A 24,000-nucleotide genomic window follows, 5' to 3' on the forward strand; every position below is an offset into this window, starting at 1 on the left:
GTGTTGACAGAATGAAGCAGACGGTGATGTTGGTCAGCATGAATATCATTATTTTAGGCATGCTATAGTCTCTTCTGTTCTAGGCATCTATTAAATTAGAAGGCTGACCACTATGCTGATCCTCATATCTCCATATTTAGTTGATCAGTTGGTTGGCTTCGAGATAAGCATAGGACCCCCCAAACACACACACACACACACACAGACACACACACACACACACACACACACACACACACACACACACACACACACACACACACACACACACACACACACACACACACACACACACACTCTGTCTGATGTTGACCTTGATCTTTGATACTGATCTGTTTACACAGCTGACTTACATTTTAAGAAGAACTTTAGTTTTTATTAGTGGACAGTACATAATTTATTAGCGGACAGTATATAGGCCTACTGTAATTATGAGATCTGTCTTGTGTGAATGTGGCTGATTTGTGTGTCCTAATTTAAAATAAGTGATTTAATATATAGATGTGTATCAACTAGTGACTAGTTGATGAATAAATGTCATGTTTCATGTTGGTTGTCATGGTGTCAGGGTTGATCAGCAGAGAGCAGAGTCTCCTGTACCCAGCTGTGTCTCCATGAAGAGTGACCAGTCCAAGGATGCACCTATTGCCTTCAAAGATGGACACCACTCTACTGATCAGAGGTCAGAATTCAAAACTATCACAATTAGTTACGGTTAGTGCAACTTCTTAAATGAGCCTTTGTTTCTGAAACAGGGGTTGAAGACACTAGCCTGGTAAACCCTCCTCGCTATGAAGACACATCTTGAACAAATTAATTCATGTTCTTTTTCTAAATTAAGTCAGTGTTCATTATAGTTATCTTCATTATCTTTTACATATTGTTAGATATGCATTTTTGTATTGCGTTTGCTATTTTGTATTTTCTTTTTCAATACATATTCATTTCCATTGGTAAGGTTCGTAAACAGTATCAATAAGAGTGAAACAGATCAATAAAAGTGTAGAGTATACTATTAAAAAAATCACACAAGTTGAGATGTTTTCACTTTTATCCTTCCCCCACCACAACGTATTGTTTTATCTAAATACATATTATGGGCCCTGGTGGCTGGTGGTCCGGGCACCTAGCCTGACAGCGTGTCACAGGTTCGAATCCCGATCCCGACAACCTTTGCTGCTACTCCCCATCTTTCTCTCTCCATTTCTCCTACCGGAAACATTAGCATCTTTCCACCGGTCATCAAATTATTGTCTCAGGAATGCGAAAAAAACAAGAAAAAAAAAACATAAATTCAATGATTCATGGGGCGTGTAATTGATAGAAAATAAGTATTTTTTTGGGTGAACTATTCCTTTAAACTAAATGTTGTAAATCAAAATAAATAATGGTAATAATAGGCCTAGCTTACCTATTGTGAGAATGTTCTGTCATTCTGTCATGTTTTCAACAACAAAAATAATTTTGCATTACAGTGCATTACAACCTTGGGGGCCCATAGCTGAATGATTAGAGAGCCTGCCTGGGAAGGCAAAGATCACAGGTTCAATTCCAACCCTCAGCAAGTGTCAAACTGAGCAAAACACTTGACCCTTAACAGTTCCCTGAGCACCTCACACCAATGGCTGCTCACTGGGTAAAATGAGGACAAATTTCACGTACGTGCAAATATACAGTGACAAAAACACCCCAAGATGTGGAGACCAAATTATCATTCTATTTAACTGTATAACAGTGATGCATATCCCTATTTTACAATTGGGAAAGGTGCGCATGCTCCGCTGTTTGTGGCTGTCTGCCTGAGCGCGCCAGATTTTGCGTGAGCAACAAGCAACCAGCTTTAAAAAAACAGAGATAATCATAGCCGCTTGCTGCTTCTCCCTTCCTTCAACATTCACCAGACCACACTAGGTGTCCAGGCACCCCCAAGGCTCTCACACGAAAGTCACTTTGGCCACAAGCAAACTGCATGCATGCAAACAACCAATTACACGCTACTTCAAGAAGCGACCAAATAAGGCCAAAAACACTTACAAAAATAAGCACACCTGGCAATGCAGCCTAAGCCAGTCATGTACGAGAGATCTACAAACTATGGGGCAGGAAACGCAGTCTAAGCCAGTCATGTGCGAGAGATCCACAAGCTATGGGGGCAGACACGCTATGCGCCAGACACCGTATATTAGGGGACAGTCAGTGAGAGCTGGATAAATGAGGTACAATGTGTCAAATGGAGTCTGTACGGCTGTCGATAAATGAACACATAACGTCGGTGGGAGAGGAGATATTGTGTGTTTTGCAGCAGCAGTGTGGTGCTGATGTTTGTTTTGTGCAGCTTAATGTCAGGAAAAGGAAAATAGGGGAGGGTCATTCATACCTTTTTAATTTCAGTCCAGGTGGGAGTCATATTCAGATTTGAATTGATCATATCTAACACACTAAAGGTCCGGGCGCCCTTCCGCCTAGCTGCGCACGGGGCTCTAGTGAGGGATCCCTTATTTTTGGGGTTGCAAAATGGTGGGATAAAAAAGAAGGAAAAAAAAGCTTGGGGTCCGCGGTCCCCTTCGGACCCCAGCGAGGGGGTCCCTGGAGACCCTTGGTGATCCCTGACATTAAGCTGCACACAACAAACATCAGCACCACACTGCTGTTTGTCCAAAACACACAATATCTCCTCTCCCACCGACGTTATGTGTTCATTTATCGACAGCCGTACAGACTCCATTTGACACATTGTACCTCATTTATCCAGCTCTCACTGACTGTCCCCTAATATACGGTGTCATGGCGCTAGCGTGTCTGCCCCCATAGCTTGTGGATCTCTCGCACATGACTGGCTTAGCCTGCGTTTCCTGCCCCATAGCTTGTAGATCTCTCGTACATGACTGGCTTAGGCTGCGTTGCCAGGTGTGCTTATTTTTGTAAGCATTTTGGCCTTATTTGTTCGCTTCTTGAAGTAGCGTGTAATTGGTTGTTTGCATGCATGCAGTTTGCTTGTGGCCAAAGTGACTTTCGTGTGAGAGCCTTGGGGGTCCCTGGAGACCTAGTGTGGTCTGGTGTATGTTGAAGGAAGGGAGAAGCAGCAAGCGGCTATGATTATCTCTGTTTTTTTTTCATGAAGCTGGTTGCTTGTTGCTCGTGCACAATCTGCCAACACTGATCTCTGGCACGCTCAGGCAGACAGCCACAAACAGTGACGCATGTGCACCTTTCCCAATTGTAATACAGGGATATATACAGAACACAATAACTGACAAACATTTTCCTTTCTAAATAATATATAAATAGAATAGAATAAGACTGTGTGGACTTCCTGTAGGCAGACTTCAAAATAAAACCGGCATTGTTAAATTATATAAGTTTCACACTGTATTATCACCATAAATCTTATTTTGAGTGTGTATTAGAGGCCCAGAGAGTACTGAGTGATATACTTATTTTATCATGAAGACATATGCCATGATTTTGTGAATGTAACCTTAATATTTAGATATATTAACTTTGTAATATTTCTGTCATTGTATGCTCTCCTTTATGTGGACGAATAAATTGTTAAAATGTCTCTGTGTGTGTGTGTGTGTGTGTGTGTGTGTGTGTGTGTGTGTGTGTGTGTGTGTGTGTGTGTGTGTGTGTGTGTGTGTGTGTGTGTGTGTGTGTGTGTGTGTGTGTGTGTCTCATTGTGTTGTGTGTCATTGTGTTGTGTTGTGTTGTGTTGTGTTGTGTTGGTCTGTTATCATCCTGATGTTGTTAAGACTTTGATACTGATCAACATGTTTACACAGCTCATAGAATCATAAACTTTAACATAATTTAACTCACATTTTAACAAGAACTTTATTCTTATCAGCAGAGAATATATCTGAAATCTCAGTCAGTGGTTCTAAAAGTGTGATACAGGGAGCCCCAGGGGGCTTTGAGAAGGTTCCAGGGGTCCCCAGCAAAATGAGGAACAGTTTAACCACTTGAACCCTATTTTATACTTTGGCTATTTGAAAATAGCCGATCTACAAGCTCACAATGTGTCACATACTGTAGCAGTACATTTTGAGTTTGTACTGCTATTTCCGTTGTAAAAAATCTTGACAAATTGTGATACATTTGGAATAACATTTGGAACACGCTTAACTCCACTTAACAACAATAACAACATACATACTCTGTCCTAATAAAATAAGCAAATATAACTCTGTTTAAAATACGGTAGTTGTTCAAATAAATGTAATGTTTCATGTTGGTTGTCATGGTGTCAGGGTTGATCAGCAGAGAGCAGAGTCTCCTGTACCCAGCTGTGTCTCCATGAAGAGTGATCAGTCTATGGATCATCCTATTGGCTTCAAAGATGGACAGCACTCTACTGATCAGAGGTCAGAATGTAAAACTATCAGAAAACAACACATGATATAGTTTTTTTAGACTCTACTGATTAAAGGTCAGAAGTCATGATCCCAGAACATGAACAGATTATTGTTTCAAGTACAAAGTGAAACAGAGTAGTGAGAACTCTGCAGGAGGAGTGTTTCTCTGCTCTGAATTAGAGATCATGTTTAAGGACCTCTAAGACACACACACACACACACACTTCTAGAGAGAGAGAGGGAGAGAGGAGAGAGAGACAGAGAGACTATAGGTTATTATTTTCAGTGGTGGAAAAAGTACTAAAATGTTTTACCAAGTAAAAGTATCAATACTGCAATGTAGAGTGTATTAGTTTATTAGGATCCCCATTATCTGGTGCATAACAACAGCTAATCTTCCCGAGGTCCAGTAGAAATACTGTGTTACAAGTAAAAGCCCAGAATTAAAAATGTACTTCACTAAAAGTACAAAAGTATTGGTATCAAAATGTATTTAAAGTACCAAAAGTGGAAAGTACTCATTATGCAGAATGTCCCGTTTCGCAAGTTTTCAGATGTATAAAATGTCTAACAATCTTGACCTACAGAAAGGGAGCATAAAGGGCTCTGTGGTCTGCCTGAACCCTCATTCACTTGCAGAAAGGGAGCATAAATGGCTCACTGACTTACAGAAAGGGTTCATAAATGGCTCTGCCTGAACCCTCATTGACTTACAGAAAAGGTTCATAAAGGGCTCTGCCTGAACCCTCATTGACTTACCCATTTCTCACCCATTTCTCGGGTCTAAATGAGTTAAACCATCCTTTTAATGTTGGTTTTAGTTTTCACAGTAAACCTATATTAATTTCAACCCTGTTGCCCCACTACTTTAAACTAAGATTTAAAATTCAGTCAGTCGCCCAGCCAGCATAATATCTTCGGTCATGGCTGTCTGCCAGCAGAGGCATAAAAATGTAATGTGTCCACCCATTCACTGCTGAGAATACAATGGAGTCATGATGACTTTTGATAGGGACACTCTTTTACTTGTAACACCAACATGAAATGTGTCTCCACTCACTGCACAGTACATAATGAATAGAACAGTGTAGAGGAGGATTTACACATTAGGAAACATAGGTGACCATCTGGGGCCCCAACAGTCAGGGGCCTCATTACCCCAACTTATTCGTTTTTAATATAAATAAAATGTTTTCATTACAAGGTTGAAGAGCCGAAACCCAATAATTTACTCTCTATAATTGGATGTAACAAATACATATTTGTGATATTTCTTTTTTTTAAACATTCCTGGCTTTTTTATAAATCAATAACAGATCATATGCCATGAAAACAAATATATAATATTGTGAATCTTTAGAAGGAAAAAAAAAGTGCATGTAAAAGCCAGTTAGTTACTTCCACTGAGAATATGTTTGAATGGCAGTCAACTTGAATAATAATAGAATAATAAGTATTTATATATCACGGCCAGTTTAAAAAAACATAACTAAAACAGTGTCCTATCAGTCACCACCACACCCATTACATACTTCTGTTGACCTGACACACATACCAAAGACAGTATTAAACACATAGGACACATTAAATTGCCCTTGGGGCTACATTCATATTTTTGTTTTGAATGTTTGACCACCTACCATACATAGGTTCATTCTCAGGTTTCCTGCTGCCTTTAACAAAGAAAAAGCAAAAAACTACAGTATGGAGCTCTCTATCCTCTCTTCAAATATGAAGTTCATGACTTAGCTTAGCCTACATAATTATGTACATAAAGCAGATGGAAAGCCCACTCTAGCATACACGTTAAAAAGGTGTTTGAGTGCTTATTATATATTATATGATATTATATACTGTACAGATGGCTGCCTTTGCAGAGGACGGGGTTATTTGAGGACAAGAGGATATCAAGTTGTACCAACTAAACTAGTTTTATGTTTGGCAAGCTGTAGCTTTAATAGTTGTGTTTTCCATTCAGGTAAACAGGTATGCTGATGAGAAAGTCTTAGAACATTGTTGTGATTCCATGCGTGGGTATGTTGTAAGGTGTGGTGATGGAACAATAGAGACATCAACTTGACAGCTGATGAGAGATTAGATAATGAAGGTCAGGACAGCATTTAAAGGAATGCATTCACTGTCACGACTGTATCCTGACAGCCAGCAGCCATTCCAGAGAAAGGGAGGGAGGGTGGAGAGAGAGAGAAATACTAGGTTATTATAACATAATGTCTCATAGAAACAATGACATGAAAAAAAAACAATCTATTATCACCCAAAACGGGACTTAAGGCAGGTACACACTGCAGGATATTTGGTCCGATTATGCTGTCCGGGAGTTTTTTTGGCGCTCGCCGACAAAACCTCCCGATCTGACGCAGATCGGCCTTTGATCGGCGAGACAATGCTCGCTGTGTGTGAAAGGCTCTGCAAGACAATCTGGCCACGATTATGCGCTCTGCGATGGCTTTCCGACCGTTTTCAAATATCTACCTCGTTAGCTATTCAGCTGTGTGCCAGACTGAAAATCATACAATGTTAAAGGGTCTGAGATAAGTCTGCAAGCAGATCAGCGCCACAGCCAATGAGAGCACATTACAGCAACCACCGTGGCTAGGAGAGGATCACTGGACCTGACCAAACAGCAACAAACAGACCCTCCCCCGCAATATTACCGCTCAGTCCTGTTTAAGTTAAACATTATAAAACTGAAAGAGAGAGAGAGAGAGAGAGAGCGTGAGCTGTGTGTAGTGTGTGTGTGTGTGTGTGTGTGTGTGTGTGTGTTTGTGTGTGTGTGCGTGCGTGCGTGCGTGCGTGTGTAATATGTGTGTGTGAGCAGAGCACTTTTTTGAAAATAGCCGATCTACCAGGTCACGTTGCAGATAGGCTATTTTCAAAGAAGAACATCTTGAAAAAAAAATGTAATTGTCGAATATTTTCCAAATCCACAGATCTTGTATAGGGGTCTATGGCACAACATATTATTTTCAGAAGGGGGAGGTCTGCGAGCAAATATTAATTTGGGGGTCCTTGCCATGAAAATGTTTGAGAACAACTGGTTCAAACAACATTAGGAAACAAGGCCAAATAAGCCACTACACTTTCAAGCAACTTTACAGAAAAACAATACCACCGTCGCTTATAATAAGCGGACATGGCAACACTGCGTGCCGTTGGGGTGACTCTCCACCAAACAGACTACTTTAGACTACAACAGACTGGCAGTCTGTTAGCAAAAGTTGGCATTTAGTTCAGAACAAACTGTCGGCATACGGTAATGAGGACAAATTTTTACAGGCAGTGTTGCCATATTTTGTGAGAGAAATAGGTCTAGGAAAACAAGCCTAAAAGAAGCAACTTAGGCCACATGAACACCTATGCATCGGCTATTTGAAAATAACAGATCTACAAGCTCTGCTATTTTCAAAAACTCTTGAAATAAGATGTGGAATATTTTGAATATTTTTGAAACAAACAAATGCACAAAACATTTTCATGAACATTTTTGAGAACCACTGATTTAAATAATAATTAAAACATTTGGAAACAAGCCTAAATAAGCAACACATACACACAGCAACTACACAAAAAAACGCATTCCGCAACCACCAATTTTTTTTACAAGCAACTTTACAGAAAAAGAAGCCCAAGCCCAAAGTCGCTTATAATAAGCCGACATGGCAACACTAATTACAGCGGCTAGGGAAGGGGCAACAACCGTTTCTCTACTTGTGCTTTGATTCACTTCTCTATTCACATTTCTAACATATTCTAATACTATTTATTAACTTTGTCTTGACTTCTCAGCTCGACAAACACAAAACGTATAAATAATAGTGCTTCTACTGTCAAGTGAAAACCAAAATAACTTTAAATTGAACACCAACACGAGTGCTTTCTGTGTAGTGAAAACCAGAGCCATTTATTAGAGAGTTACGCCAACCCGGGGGCAGAAAACATCACTGGTCATATGGTTTGAGTAACTCGAAATAGTGACAAACGCTCAAAGACTCCAGTGCATTCCGCAAACCTCCTGACAAACACTCTTTGTCACTATTTGCCAATAGAAGGCTCTGTAGAAGACCTGGCCTGATGAAGTGAACCGAGGTGGAGTAACTCTCTAATAAATGGCTCTGGTGAAAACCAAACTGTGTGATGGCAGATTGAAGTAGTCGCACCTGGCCTGAGTCAAACTAAATTGGCAAAGCACCCAGGGCAAAAAGCCTGCAAGTATTACATGCAGATGTACTTGGTTGTTCTTGTGCATGCATGCAGCATCATGGCATCTGTTTGCATGTTTATGTGTGTGTATGCTGGGGCCAGTGGTTTCCAGGGGAAAACCTGGTCTCAGGGGTGATATTGAACCTGCTCGGTCGTTGATCGACGGTATTGTAGAAGTCCCGACCCGACAGCACGGCGCTATGGGCTGTATTAGCCATTGGGCCTCCAATAAATGAAAGTATTTGATCTGAAACTGTAGCTGATGAACAGACAACTATAGGTAACCACAAGACAATGGAACATATTTCCATAACATTTTGAAATTGATTAAACCCAGTTTAGTAACACTTTATTTTATTCACCATTATCTGGTTCAGGTGTCAGCAACCTTTTTGACATCAAGTGCCATTATTAAGTGTGCCTGTCATGCAATGGCAAAACACGTATTGAGATCCGCCATACTTATTAAGTGTGCCTGCCATGTAATGGCAAAACACTTATTGAGATCCGCCATACCCAATAATGTTATTTAATGTCGCCACAAAAGTTTGCTGGAACGTAACTGCCGCACGGTTTACACTACCGCCGCAATATATAGGCCTACATGAAAACGTGCGGACTGGCTGGGAATCGAGTGCTCACAAGTTGTTTGCCGTTACGCGTTACCATTGCAACGTTATTCGCAAAAAACAACGAAACCCGCCCCTTTTGGCCGCACGCGCCGCGCCAAATGCTACTCCTCCCACACGGTTTACTCGTCAGTGGCAATGTATACATCAAAACGTGCGGAACGACCGGGCCAACCAGGCTATTACTTTTCTCGCCGTTTCGCGTTACCGCGGCGACATAATCGTCAAAACCACGTAGCCACGCCCCCTTTTCAGTCCCACATTCAGACTCATGTTATAAAACCAGTCTTCTTCATCATCATCATCATCCTCTTCTAGGTGGCCTTTGTTATGAACCTTTCACATTGAAATGGACCCGGATCTCTTCTCCTCTCATCGGCCACACGGCCAACTGATTATCAAAGAGGGGTCCGGGGACCCCCAACCACGTGGCCACGCCCCCTTATAGTCCCCCATTCAAACCCATGTTAACGGCTACAGATCCGGTTAAGAGTGAGGGTTGGTGGGTGGACATTTGTTTTGGGTGGCCATTTTCTCCTCTCATCGGCCACACGTCCAACTGGTTATCAAAGAGGGGTCCGGGTACCCCTAACCACGTAGCCACGCCCCCTTTTAGTCCCCCATTCAAACTCATGTTAACGGTTACAGATCCGGTTAAGAGTGCAGGTTGGTGGGTGGACATTTGTTTTGGGTGGACATTTTCTCCTCTCATCGGCCACACGTCCAACTGGTTATCAAAGAGGGGTCCGGGGACCCCCAACCACGTAGCCACGCCCCCTTTTGGTCCCCCATTCAAACCCATGTTAACGGTTACAGATCCGGTTAAGAGTGCAGGTTGGTGGGTGGACATTTGTTTTGGGTGGACCTTTTTTTAACTTTTTATATATAGTCTTTCTTTTTTAGATTTTTTTTTTTTTAGATTCTTTTTTTTCGGTTTTAAAAAGTGCCCAAAATGCACCGTAACTTTGCGCACCCCCCCCCCCTAAGTGGGGGTCTGCGAACAAATGCATCAGACCCAAAAGAGGGATTTATTCACTTCCGGTTTTGAAAATTGCCCAAAATGCTCCGAAACTTCGCCTACCCCCCTTAAATGGGGGTCTGCGAACAAATATAAAATGCTCAGTTTTTGCCTCAGACCACCAGAAATGGGTGAAACAAGCACTTGAAACCATTTGAGTAATTGTTTATATATAAAAAAAAATTATTAGATTTTTTTCAAACATTGTTTTAGATGCTAATTTTTTCCATCTATTTTTTGCCTTTTTTATTTTCCTTTTTTAGGTAATGGTTTATTTTGTATTAATTTTTAAATTAATTTTGTGATGCTTTTTTTTTTAATGGACCACCCAAAAACCTGTTAGGAGCACGTTTTAGGCCATTTGGAGTCGATTGGTGGTACTTTGTAGTGACACTATTTTGAGTCTCCAGCCAGCTGCAGGCACACTTAAAATTTTCTTAGGAAATTTGTTTCTATGTGAGTTTGCTATTTTGTATTTTCTTTTTCAATACATAAATATATTCATATCCATTGGTAAGGTTAACAGTAGAGTGAAACAGATCATCGCGGACGCCATCTTGAGAATGATTTCATTTCATTTAAATGAATGAAATGAAATCATTCTCAAGATGGCGTCCGCGATGGCTTCCAGGAGGTTAAAATGCCTATAAGCTGGGAAGGAATATGGTTTGATTTTGCTAAATGTTTTGTATGTTATTTACATACCCAATAGTAACATAATCCATTGTACCTTAATGATGCCTTTCCAGAAGTTAGTTTCCCCCAAATTTTAGTATGTTATTTAGCATACTCAATAGTAACAGAATTATGTGGGGTTTCAACCATATACTGGCCTATCTAATATTGGAATTATTGCAAACCGACCATTAGGGGGCAAGCCCAACTCATTTGCGATGTTTTTTGAAAACCTTATGCCCATACCTAACACCATGCCAACAATCTAAAACTAGTCACTAAGTGCACAATCTTTATGAATCCCCTCCCAGCTATAAAGTCAATAATCTTGGTACACATGTACAGTTTGAGGTCCTGAACATTTCCAGAAATAGAGCTACCTCTGCCTGTAGAATGTCGCCCGCCTGGCCCCTCGCTTCTGAGAAAATGATTTTCACAAAAGCGGGGGGCCTCGATGCGAACTGGAGCCTGTACCCCCTCGAAAGAGTGTTGATGACCCATGGAGAGGCTCCGCACTGAATCCATTCTAGGATTCTCGAGGTCAGAGATGTATCTATCATCTCGTGCCTGGCCACCCGAGGTGCGAAGTTGCCCTCTGGTGGATAAACAGTGAAAAGACTTGACCCCCCTTGAAGAAAATCTACTTTTCTTCCTATGGGGAGAAAATGTCTCTCTGTCTCGGGGTGTCCTGTGGTTCCCCGAGGCAGCGGACTCATGTCCCTTACGTTGTGGGAGTGTTTTAAATCTGTCGCTAGTATTTGTTTCCCTGAAAGAATCAGGCGGTTTTGATACTGAACATAATTCTTTATTAGAACACTCTGGCAGAGAAAATTTACGTTTTGTACAGAAATGTGTAAATGTCTGTGCCTGTGAGACCGGTGAGTGAGCTTGTGTACGATGTACCTCCCGCTCAACCCGGCCCTCAAAACTGGCGACAGTCTTAGTCTTTTTGCCTGACGGTGCAACGCATGCACTGTGTGCATCCCGCTCGACCCGGCAACCCCGTCCGGGGAAATAGCACATGGGGCGACATTGTACACTGTTGCCCCCCGCTTTTGTGCCAGCTATGTCTGCTTCCTCATTCCCTGCTCGCTCTTGTGAGTGGCTTTGCGGCCCCTCTCCTGAGCTGCGGCTCTGGCTTGGGGTGATCGGAAGCGGGGTTGCTGGCCGCCCTGGCCAGACCCACTGGGGCGTCTGTTGTCAGGGGGTGGTGGAGACGCCATCAGTCAGGAGTTGGAGCGGGCTGGCGGCTGGGCTCGGCGAGGAGCAGCAGCAGTGGCGGCCCGGGGCTTGGTGGGGAGATAGGCCTTCATGGCCTCGCTCTCTTCGAGCCGTAGCTTTCACCGGGCGATGATTCCCGACATCATGTCCCCAAACAGTCCCTCCTGTCGGATGGGCTGGTCCAGGATCTGCTTACGGTCCTGGTCGGAGATGCGGGACAGGTGGAGCCATCTCGCACGTTCCGTAGCGACCAAGAGGGCCATGGTGCGGCCGCTGGCGGCGATGGCAGCTTTGGTGAGGTGTAGGCACTCGAGAGACGCCTCAGCTGCTCCATGTGCTCCGGGGTGGGGGCGTTCTTCGCTTCTTGGAAGAGGGTGCACACCCTGGCGTCCAGTATCGCGTGGGCCTTACGGTTCAAGGTGGAGAAGTCCTGTCGTTTCTTGCCAGGAAACCCGATCCACCGGACGTGCCTGAAGGTCCCGCCAATTGAAGGTGGTCTGCGAAGCCACTCTCCATCGGTGGAATGGCGTCCAGGCCCAGTTCCTTGGATCTCGCGCAGTCGGAGAGCTTGAAGGCCGAGACGGAGGTTGAAAAAGGCTTTTTCCTCGACTCCTGGACGAGGTCCACAGTGTCGGGGATAAGTGGTACCTGTTCAAGGAGGGGAGTCTGCACGGCGGGGAGTGGGACGTCGTCGAGTGAGGGGAGCGAGGGAAGCTCACCTCGGTCGGACCCCACTGGCGGTGAATCGGATGACGAGAGGACTTCGAAGACCTCTTGATCTTCTCGGTCCTCTCTGTCCTCTCGGTCCTCTGCGTCGACGATCGGGTCGAAGACTTGGTCCGCCAGGGTTGGCCACATCCATGTGGCCACTCCAACTGCCCACCGGGGATGGGGCTCAAAGCGGCTGGAGTTCGTCCGGTGTTCGGCTCTGACCCGCCTCCTGATCGTCCGCCCTGGAGTCAGGAGGTGGTGTCGCACATACCTGGGGGAATTTCTTGTCCCTCTTGCGGAGGTACCGCAGGTCTGTGTCCCCACAGACAGAAATCTGCCCCCTCTCGTAGGCCACGTGCGGCATGGTCCCGGCCTAGGCAGGCTACACACTGGGAGTGCTTGTCCAGGCCGGACATCATGCGGCTGCATCTCTCACCTGTCTTTTGGCGGGTGTTGAGGATCGTGGACCTGGTGCTAAGCCTGGTTCCCGACGCCATGCTCTTCTTGGTGAAGGCGTGGGGGGAAGGGTGGGGAGGTTGTCTCGACTCACACGGGAGAAAACACGAGGTTCTGTCGTGCTTTTCCGAGAACTTAGCTTTGGTAGCTTAGCACTATGGCGGCGAGGAGCCTATCCGCCACGTGTCGCCCGACCGCTTAGGCTATGGTAGGCTAGCAGGGAGGCAGGGCTAGCTATGGTAACGTAGCAGGCAGCCACGCGGAGTCACCTGTTAGCAGGCTAACTCTGTGCGGTTAGCTGGTGGTTAGCGTAGGCTGAGACATTGTTAGCTGTGAAGCTAGCATGTGCTGGGCTAGGCTAGGTAGCAGTAGCGAGACTCGAAGACAGGTGCTATATGGAAGCTAGTGCGAGCTGTGAGTTCAGGCTTAACTGGTCGTAGAATCTGTGTGTTCGTCACTTAACGGAGAAAAAAAACAAATCACCTGGATTAAATGCGCCTCGCGGTCACTGAAGTCTATCCTGGCCTAGTGAAGCTCGATAGCAGAATAATCCTGGCGGTGACTGAGTGGAATGCGTTCTAAGGAAGAGGTAGATGCATCCTGGGTATTTGTTACCACAGAGGGCGGGACCTCTGGACAAGAAAGACATCTAAGTCCAGCCAATCAGAGTATTGCCCAGAGTGTATCAAGTAATGCTTTTATGTTCACGCCAGAGGGCGCTCTCCCATAGGCGAGATTCGAAGCGACCATAGTAGTATAACACAGAATAGATTATGTCTATCCCTATGTTTTTTGTTCACAAGTCTGTGTGTGTGTGTGTGTGTGTGTGTGTGTGTGTGTGTGTGTGTGTGTGTGTGTGTGTGTGTGTGTGTGTGTGTGTGTGTGTGTGTGTGTGCGTGTGTGTGTGTGTGTGTGTGTGTGTGTGTGTGTGTGTGTCCAATGTCAATGTCCTCCACAGAGACCAGCAGCAGATATCCCAGGTTCCCAGTGGTCACTCAGCTCAGGAACATCAAACAGAGCTGGACTCCTTATTTAAGGTATATGTCAATGTACACCTTTACTTCATCTACACATAAAATGATGAGTTGATGACAAAGAGACACGTAGGCCATGTGTCCACCAAAGCATTTTATCCAGCTGAAAACACAGAGAACTGGGAGCAGCAATGGCCGACAGGACCTGGTGGAAAGACATGGCATCTAAGATCTGAACGACAGTTGAAGGATGATGATGATGATGATGATGATGAAAACACAAGGCGCTCTGCTAAAATTGTTTATAGAAAATCTTTATGCTCTGGGCACCCAGATAAAACGCCAGATGTTCAGCGCTTCATCAAAAAAAAATCACACCCTGTGTGAAGGAAGCGGTGCCTTTGGGGCGGGCCTTAACTCATTTCAATGCATCCCTATTGGTGGTCTGAGTCCACTTACCAAATTTGTACTTGGGAGCATGCTGCAAACTGGAATGATGGCTGTTTAAAGCCCAGCCAATGGGCAGACAGAGGGGGCGGGGCTTAAGTAATGACAGTTAGTCCCTATTGCTGGCTTTAGTCCATGTACAAAATTTGTACTCCATAGCATGCTGCGAACTTGAGTTATGGCTGTTTGAAGGCCAGCCAATAGGAGGACAGAGGGGGCGGGGCTTCAGCAATTCATGCTGGTCCCTATTGGTGGTCTAAGTCCACATACCAAATGTGGACTTGGTGGCATGCTGCAAACTGGAGTTATAGCTGTTTAAAATCCCGTGCTCATCCCGTGCTCATACGGGCACGGGGGGTCCCTGGACCCCTCTTTGAGAACTTCATCAATTCATGCTCGTGCCTATTGGTGGTCTAAGTCCACATACCAAATGTGGACTTGGTGGCATGCTGCAAACTGGAGTTATAGCTGTTTAAAATCCCGTGCTCATACGGGCGCGGGGGGTCCCTGGACCCCTCTTTGATAACTTCATCAATTCATGCTTGTGCCTATTGGTGGTCTAAGTCCACATACCAAATGTGGATTTGGTGGCATGCTGCAAACTGGAGTTATAGCTGTTTAAAATCCCGTGCTCATCCCGTGCTCATACGGGCGCTGGGGGTCCCTGGACCCCTTTTTGATAACGTCATCAATTCATGCTCGTCCCTATTGGTGGTCTAAGTCCACATACCGAATTTGGACTTGGTGGCATGCTGCAAACTGAAGTTATAGCTGTTTGCTTCTTTGCCGTGCTCATCCCGTGCTGAAACCGCCGGTCGGACGGACGGACGGACGGACGGACATACAAAAGTCAAAAGCCACGTATAGAGCGGTTGGCACCGCTAAAAACGCTTCCAAAAACATTGTGCTCCCATTGTAATCAAATAAAAACATACGTTACACAGGGAATACATGTCTTGGTGGACACAGCACCTATGATTCTATTGTAGGGCAGGTGGATTGGTGTGAGGTGTGCAGCAGACAGGTGAATTGACATTTCCTGAAGTGTGAAGTGGTGTCTTCTTCCCCGCCTGCATGTGTATGGTATTTTGAGGAGTCACCATGCTATGGTGTGTTTGATATTTTGGGGAGTCACCATGTGCTGGTGTGTGAGGAAATGTGCAGTAGGGGATGTAGGTGTACAGCAGTACACTGTCATTGTGACATTGCATTACAGTGTCTAGATTTATGTCAGTGGTTCTCAAACATTTACATTTCAAGAACCCCCAGTTTAGTATGTTTTAGGCAAGGGATGTCAAACTCTTTTTGGGGTGCAGGCCACATTGGTCAAAAGGTGACTTGATGTGGGCAGCAACCAGTTATACAGCATTGTTTCAGTCTGTTGTCTCAGTCACTGCTACTAACTACAATATATCACATTAAAAAATATATATATGAAGAAGAATAGCTACTTTAATTATTGACATTAAAAACAAACAATGCAATTTGTAAGGAGCTCCAATAAAAAGTAGAATATTTATATATATTTGAAGTTAAACAATACAGGTGGTAATGTGTGTGGTTAATGACTACCAAGCCACGTTTTCACTACAGTGCCAGATTTTTTCCAGCAAAATAATTAGATTTAAAGAACAACAATGGTGTAAAGTAACTAATTACATTTACTCAAGTACTGTACTTAAAAGAGTAGTTCACCCACAAAATGACTTATTTTCTATCAATTGCACACCCCATGAAGCCTTGAATTAATGGATTTTGTTTTGTTTTTGTCGCATTCCTAAGCCAATAATTTGATTCCCGTCTCCTACCGGCTATTGTATCTGGTAGGAGACACAAAGTAGATTATTTGTGTCTCCTATCGGAAATACACCCCGGTCATCAAATTATTGGCTTAGTACTTAGCTTCATGGGGTGTGCAATTTATAGAAAATAAGTAGTGCTGTCAGGCAATTAATCACATGATTTGTGTAGTTAATCGCACGATTAATCGCAATTAATCGCAACACCTTTTTTGCTCTAAATTCAATGATGAAGTGAAAGAAAACGGTGTATTGTGTTGTAGCCAAATTAAGGAACATATTAGCAGCTTCCCAGGGCTTTTATTTAACAAAGTGCAGACACTACAAGGGCAATACAAATGATGTCTGGTTAAAACTTTAGACAGTCAGATCCAATAAACAGTGGGTGTCAGTGTCCCAGTGAGTGGGCAGTAACATTGTCTGGTTTGGACAGTCAGAACCTAGAACCAAGAATCTGTGGGTCTCAGTGTCTCAGTGGGCAATAACATCAGAACCTAGAACCAAGAAACTTTGTTTGTCTCCAGTGAAACTAAAGTGAAGTTACTCTTTCAAACATAACTAAAAATATAGCTGCAAGCAGCGATAATACGGGGCCAGTGAATAGAGAGAGAGAGAGAGAGACATGGAAACGGAATAGATTGAAGAGAGAGAGAGAGTGATATGGAAACAATAGATTGATGAGAGAGAGAGATGGAAACATAATGGTTTGATTGGACATCTCAACCTACTGCAGGATTCAAACTCTCAACCTTCAGACTAATAGGCTGCAACACTACCTATAGTGCTATAGCTTTGTCCAGGCTGATATTGTCTGTTGAAGATCATAAACTCTTGCCTTCTTTCATGAACCAAGCCCCTGTTTCACTAACTAAGATCACTCGTTCACAAACCATTTACCAATGAAGAAATTGTACATCTCCTCAGAACCAAAACTAGTGAAAGTAGCCGATCTACAAGCTCACAAACCATGAAAAGTTGTGAGATTGTAGATCAGCTATTTTCAGAATGAAGTATGTCATACGTTGAAAAAACGTACTCTCAAATAAGCATTTCAGGTTATCTTTACCATTTGCACATGTATTCATTGATACAATCATGTTGTTTGCAATTCAACTTAAATTAAGTCTGCATCAAGTGAGTCTTGAACTGGCGACCTTGAGATTTTGAGGCATTCATTTAAGGGAGACGCCATTGGCCCAACAGACAAGTAACTGTGAAAAAGGAGATCACACAGATGATACAGTTTCACGCAAATAGCTGAAAAATCCTGGGTTTAAGTGTTTTTCAAACTGCTCAAAATTGCGGACAATCTAAGGGCGGAGCTTACTGGTCAAAGCGACAGATGTGTTCCTCATGAGTCAAGGCACAACTGTAAGCAAGTTTCACGACTTTCGGCCAAACGAGGCATGACTTTTGCCTGTTTAAAGTTTGCATTTTCAAAAAATTGCTATAGCGCCCCCCTTTGGCCAATTGGAGTGAGATTGGTTTCAGTGATATGTGGAATGACTCTCTACATTACTGCAACGTTTCAAAGAAATGTGAGTCTTGCATGTATGTGTTAGGGGCAGATGAATCATTTTCATAAAACTGCAATAGTTAAAATCTATTTCCTCCTGGGATTTTTGAGTAATCTGCACAAAACATTTTACACATGAACTTAGGACCTTTGCCGACAAAACAAAAGCGGCGGATTTTCCATAAGTGAAAAAATGCAGAAGTTATGAGCCAATGGCTGTTTTTCATATAATTCAAAATGGTGGGCGATCTAAAGGTCAGAGGTCAAAAGTCAGACCACGAAAGTTGTCGGGCATGAAGAGACGCATGTGTGTATCGAAGTTTCATGGTTGTAGGTCAAACAGGGCATGAGTTGTACCTGTTCAAAGTTGGCACTTTCAATTGAGTGCTATAGCGCCACCCTTTGACGAATGAGTGTGAGAATTATTTCTTGGTAGTTTTTCATGAGCATCTACCATATGGCCGAGTTTCGTAAAAAGCGTATGCACGGTTAAGCCAGAACTGGCAAAAACAAGTATTTTTCAAACTGCTCAAAATTGCGGAAAACCTAAGGGCGGAGCTTAATGGTCAAATCGATACGTGTGTTCCTCATGAGTCAAGGCACATGTGTAAGCAAGTTTCACGACTTTCGGCCAAACGAGGCATGACTTATGCCTGTTTAAAGTCTGCCTTTTCAAAAAATTGCTATAGCGCCTCCTTTTGGCCAATTGGAGTAAGATTGGTTTCAGTGATATTTGGAATGACCCTGTACATTTCTGCAAAGTTTCAAAGAAATGTGAGTCTGCATGTATGTTTTAGGCACAGATGAATAATTTTCATAAAACTGTAATAGTTAAAATCTATCTCCTCCTGGGATTTTTGAGAAATCTGCACGAAACGTTTAACACTTGAACTTTGGACCTCTGCCTACAAAAAATTCCAACGGATTTTCCATAAGTGAAAAAATGCAGAAGTTAGGAGCCAATGACTGTTTTTCATATAATTCAAAATGGTGGGAGATCTAAAGGTCAGAGGTCAAAAGTCAGAGGGTGAAAGTTGTTCAGCATGAGGAGACGCATATGTGTATCCAAGTTTCATGGCTCTAGGTCAAACAGGGCATGAGTTGTACCTGTTCAAAGTTGCCATTTTCAATTGAGTGCTATAGCGCCACCTTTGGACGAAAGATTGTGAGAATTATTTCTTGATCGTTTTTCATGACCATCTACCATATGGCTGAGTTTCGTAAAAAGCGACTGCACGGTTCAGCCAGAACTGCGAAAAGTGGCAGAAGTGACAGAATACTGCCAATAACAAAACAGGTCCAGAGCTGAGCTCTGGCCCCGTAATAAATTAAAAAAATAACAGCATTTACTTTGCAGCAGGTTCTTTAGACTGTAGTCCATGTTTTATGTACTCTTTCCACGAAGACAGTCGCTAAGACATACAAGCTGTGTGGAGTTTGCATGTTCTCCCCGTGTCTCCTAGGGTAGGTACCCTCACAAAAAACATGCAGTAATCCTGGTCACTATACTGCCTCCCCCTGGCCAGCCGGGGCGCCTGATGGAGGGGAAGGGAACTGGTTGGAATAACGTGTTCCTTCCACGCGCTACGTCCAACCAGGGAAACTCTCCCCTGTCAGGTGACAAGAAGGTCAGTTGGCTCTCATGCATTGAAGGAGGCATGAGCTCGGCCCTGGCCTCCCTAGGTTGGCAGAGGGAAGGTAGTGCCCAGGATTACACGCTTAGGCATTGGCACCAGGGTGAAAAAATAGGGGTTACAAAAACCTGGGATGAAAAAAAAAAAAAAAAAAAAAGACATACAAGCTGATTAACATGTTGAGATGATAAAGAAACACGCTTCTTTTGAACAATATGCCCAGCAAGTGAAAACAGCCTCTCACACGGCACTGATGTGGCAGGTGTAGACAGATACTTTTGTGCAAGGCAGGCCAGCCTGCTGTGTGAGCCTGCATGTTGTGACCACCACTCTAATGGACAGGCGCCCACACTGATGCTGGGCTCTGCTTTGTCAATCATGCTGTGTTTGACGACGTAACAGAGGCCATGGTCAACTGTTTGCTAATGACCATGGCCATGGCTTCAATGGCTTGGCTATTGTTCTCACAGAACAAGATTGGCCACTATAGACCTTCAGAGTCAGGTAGAGTCAGCGGCGAGAGGGGGTGTGGGGACAACTGCCTCAGTGCCTCTATGAAGATGCTGCCGGGACTTTTTTTCTCTCGTTTTTTTCCCCGCTAGGTAGTATGAATTCACTTTTTTTTCGATCATGTCGCAGGCCACATTGGACCCCTTCGTGGGCAAAATGCCCGGGGATCACGAGTTTGACCATGGTCACCGTAACTCAGAGAGTAAAACACAATGGAACCAGATGGACCAGTAACACTCTCGGGCCTTATCTATTAATAATTTAGCTGGAACCATGTCAAGGACCCCTGTGGGTCCCCAGACCACACTTTGAGAACCACTGAACCACCTCTAAGTCACATCTAGATCCCAGACACCCACCCCATCTAATTCATCTGTTAGCATTCAGAGTTTGCATCCCTGGACACGTCACGTTTGATTAACTCTGCAAAACATAAACAAACCCATATTTGTCCATAAAGACTGAAATGCCTGAACATCTATTATAACTTTCTTTGAAATTATGAATTACCGGTAAATGTAATTGTTATACACTTTTTACTGCACTGCACCTTCATCACAAGGACATCAGTTTGTTTTTGGGAGACATTACATTTATTTTCCAATACTTTTTTTCCATGCCACTGTGAAAATTACCAGTACACGGTTGTGGTTACCGCTGGCCATTTCGACATCTCGCCACTCCGACTACGTGGCTTCCGCGTGCGGTTAGGGTTAGGTATAGGGTTAGTAATGTCGGAACAATGACATGTAACCCACGGTTGCCCAGTGTAATGAAAAGCGATGGACTTTAAATCAATCAATCAATCCATCCATCCATCCATCCATCCATCCATCCATCCATCCATCCATCCATCCATCCATCCATCCATCCATCCATCCATATCTGCTTATCCAGAGAGCTCCAGTCTTCCCTTTCCCTGGCAACATTATCCACTTCATACTGGGGGATACTGAGGCATTCCATGGGCACATTATCCACTTCATACTGGGGGATACTGAGGCGTTCCATGGGCAGCATGGAGATATAATCCCCCCCATCTGTTCCTTGGTCTGCCCCAGTGAATATATCAATTCAATATTGTTGAATTTAAACTTTATTATATTATTATGTGTTTCAGCTGCTTGGAGATAATCTCATAACAGTTGTGGAGAAAGAGATGAAGATGTTCCAGAGGGTTCTGACAACAGATTACTCAGAATGCTTAGAGAGTGAGAGAGAGGAGGGGGATGTGGTGGATGGTGAGGGTGAGGAGGAGAGGAGAAGCATCACAGAGGGAGCTCTGAAGATCACACTGCACCTGCTGAGGAGTCTGAAGTATGAGAAGCTGGCTGACATCCTGGAGATCAGTAAGAAAGTCTTTATTCACACCTTTAACATGATGTAGAGCAGTAAGAAAGTCGTTATACGTTATTATTCAACATGATGGAGGGTAATGAAGGCAGTAATACATTTCAACAACATCTCCATGCAAATCCCTTCAATTCTTAGAGACAATTCACACAATAAGTTGGCAAAACTATAACTTGTAATGTGTTACTTTATTCATAAAAAAAAGAATTATAATATTTATAATATCCTTCCACACATGCATACAGAAATGATAAATATGATGTGTATCAGAGGTGTAGTAAGTGTAGGAGACACTCCAATAATCAATAATCAGAAGGATGTAATTGTCACTAGTCAATAGTCATACAATTATAAGCAGCCAAATGCAAACGTGATAAGGTCCGTAATACTGTGCAGCAACATAACAATAACAACAGTAATAAAGATAAATATCTGCTAATGGCATGTTTTTTTAAATGAATATCTGGGAGGTCACTTACGTTAACATATATACTCACTGGTGTCTTCCGTTCTTTGGTTTAGAAACTCTTGCTCCTGTCAGTCAACAACAGCTCAAATCTAATCTAAGGAAGAAGTGTAAGAATGTGTCTGAGTGGATTGCTAAAGAGGGAAACCCAACACTTCTGAATCAGATCTTCACAGAGCTCTACATCACAGAGGGAGGCAGTGGAGAGGTCAATAAAGAACATGAAGTCAGACAGATTGAAACAGCATCCAGGAAACCAATGAGACCAGAGACACAAATCAGATTTGAAGACATTTTTGAACCTTTACCTGGACAAGATGAACTAATCAGAACAGTGATGACAAAGGGAGTGGCCGGCATTGGTAAAACTGTCATAACTCAGAAGTATGCTCTGGACTGGGCAGAAGACAAAGCCAACCGAAATATTCACTTCATGTTTCCATTCACTTTCCGAGAGCTGAATCTGATGAAGAAGAAGAAGTACAGCTTGGTAGGACTTCTTCATCATTTCTTTGGCGGAATCAAGGAACGAGGGATCTGCAGCTTAAAAGAGTTCCAAGTTGTGTTCATCCTTGATGGATTAGATGAATTGAGGCTTCCTCTAGACTTCAAGAACAATGAGATTGTAACTGATGTCACAAAGCCAACCTTGATGGACGTCCTGCTGACAAACCTCATCAACGGTAACCTGCTTCCTTCTGCTCGCATCTGGATAACTACACGACCTGCAGCAGCCAATCAGATCCCAATTGATTATGTTGACAGGGTGACAGAGGTGAGAGGATTCACCGATCCACAGAAGGAGTTGTACTTCATCAAAAGATTTGGGGATGAGAAGCAGGCACGCCCAATCATCTCACACATGAAGAAATCCAAAAGCCTCCACATTATGTGTCACATCCCAGTCTTCTGTTGGATCATTGCCGCAGTTCTGGAGGACATGTTGAGAACGGAGATGAAAGATTTGCCAAAGACCCTGACTGCGATGTACCTCCATTTCATGCTGGTTCAGTTCAAACAGAAGAATGTGAAATATCATGCTGGAGCTCAGACACATTCTGACAAGAATGCAGAGAATACAGAGGTCATCCTGTCTTTGGGAAAACTCGCATTTGAACAGCTAGAGAAAGGCAACCTGATCTTCTATGAAGCAGACCTGATTGAGTGTGGCATTGCTATCAGAGATGCCTCTGTGTACTCTGGAATGTTTACACAGATCTTTAAAGAGGAGAGTGGGTTGTACGAGGACAAGGTATTCTGCTTTATCCATCTTAGTGTTCAGGAGTTTCTCGCTGCTCTTTATGTCTTTGTCTTCTTCGCCAAGGATGGTGTGAACCTACTGTCAGAACCACAAGCAAACTCCATCTGGTCCAAGGTATTTGGAGTCAAACCTAAGTTAAATCACCTCTACCAAAGTGCTGTAGAGAAGGCCTTACTGAGTCCAAATGGGCACCTGGACCTGTTCCTCCGTTTCCTGCTGGGCCTCTCTTTGGATACCAATCAGACACTCTTACAAAGACTACTGATACAGACAGGAAATAGCTTCCAGACCAATCATAAGACACTTAAGTACATCAAGAAGAAGATCAGAGAGAATCCATCTCCAGAAAGAAGCATTAATCTGTTCCACTGTCTGAATGAGCTGAATGATCATTCTCTAGAGGAGGACATCCAACATTACCTGACGTCAGGACGTATCTCCACAGACAAGCTCTCTCCTGCTCAGTGGTCAGCTCTGGTCTTCATGTTGCTGTCTTCAGAAAAGGAGCTGGACGTGTTTGACCTGAAGAAATACTCTGCTTCAGAGAAGGCTCTTCTGAGGCTGCTGCCCATGCTCAAAGCCTCCAATAGAGCTCTGTAGGTGCACTGATGACTGGATATATTTCATATATTATATGATCTTCTTTAACAGAAAAAAAATAAAATGCTTTATCACTAATGCTTCTTCAGGCTGAGTGGCTGTAACCTGTCAGAGAGTTGCTGTCAGGAGTTAGCGTCAGTTCTCAGCTCCAGCT

The 24,000-nt window shown here is 43.5% G+C and overlaps 3 protein-coding genes across 3 annotated transcripts in view; all 3 read left to right on the top strand.

The window, feature by feature from the left end:
- LOC311042422 (NACHT, LRR and PYD domains-containing protein 3-like) overlaps positions 1 to 24,000 on the top strand; it is a 447,659-nt gene that overhangs the window by 330,433 nt on the left and 93,226 nt on the right. The gene's annotated exons all lie outside the window — the stretch shown is intronic.
- The window catches only part of LOC311042423 (NACHT, LRR and PYD domains-containing protein 3-like), a 118,698-nt gene that overhangs the window by 1,497 nt on the left and 93,201 nt on the right, over positions 1 to 24,000 (top strand). The window contains exon 2 of the mRNA XM_084053156.1: positions 569 to 682. Coding sequence (XP_083909282.1) covers positions 569 to 682 — 114 coding nt within the window. The remainder of the gene's footprint in view (positions 1 to 568; positions 683 to 24,000) is intronic.
- The window catches only part of LOC311038761 (protein NLRC3-like), a gene marked incomplete at its 5' end in the record, with an annotated part of 96,916 nt that continues 93,202 nt past the window's right edge, over positions 20,287 to 24,000 (top strand). Inside the window, 4 exons of the mRNA XM_084048356.1 lie at positions 20,287 to 20,356; positions 21,312 to 21,515; positions 22,042 to 23,842; positions 23,936 to 24,000. The exon at positions 23,936 to 24,000 is cut by the window's right edge and continues 106 nt beyond it. Of these exons, the coding sequence (XP_083904482.1) occupies positions 20,287 to 20,356; positions 21,312 to 21,515; positions 22,042 to 23,842; positions 23,936 to 24,000 (2,140 nt within the window). The remainder of the gene's footprint in view (positions 20,357 to 21,311; positions 21,516 to 22,041; positions 23,843 to 23,935) is intronic.

Source organism: Gymnoscopelus microlampas (assembly GCF_963454915.1).
Source record: "Gymnoscopelus microlampas genome assembly, chromosome: 3".
Classification (NCBI taxonomy): Eukaryota; Metazoa; Chordata; class Actinopteri; order Myctophiformes; family Myctophidae; genus Gymnoscopelus; species Gymnoscopelus microlampas.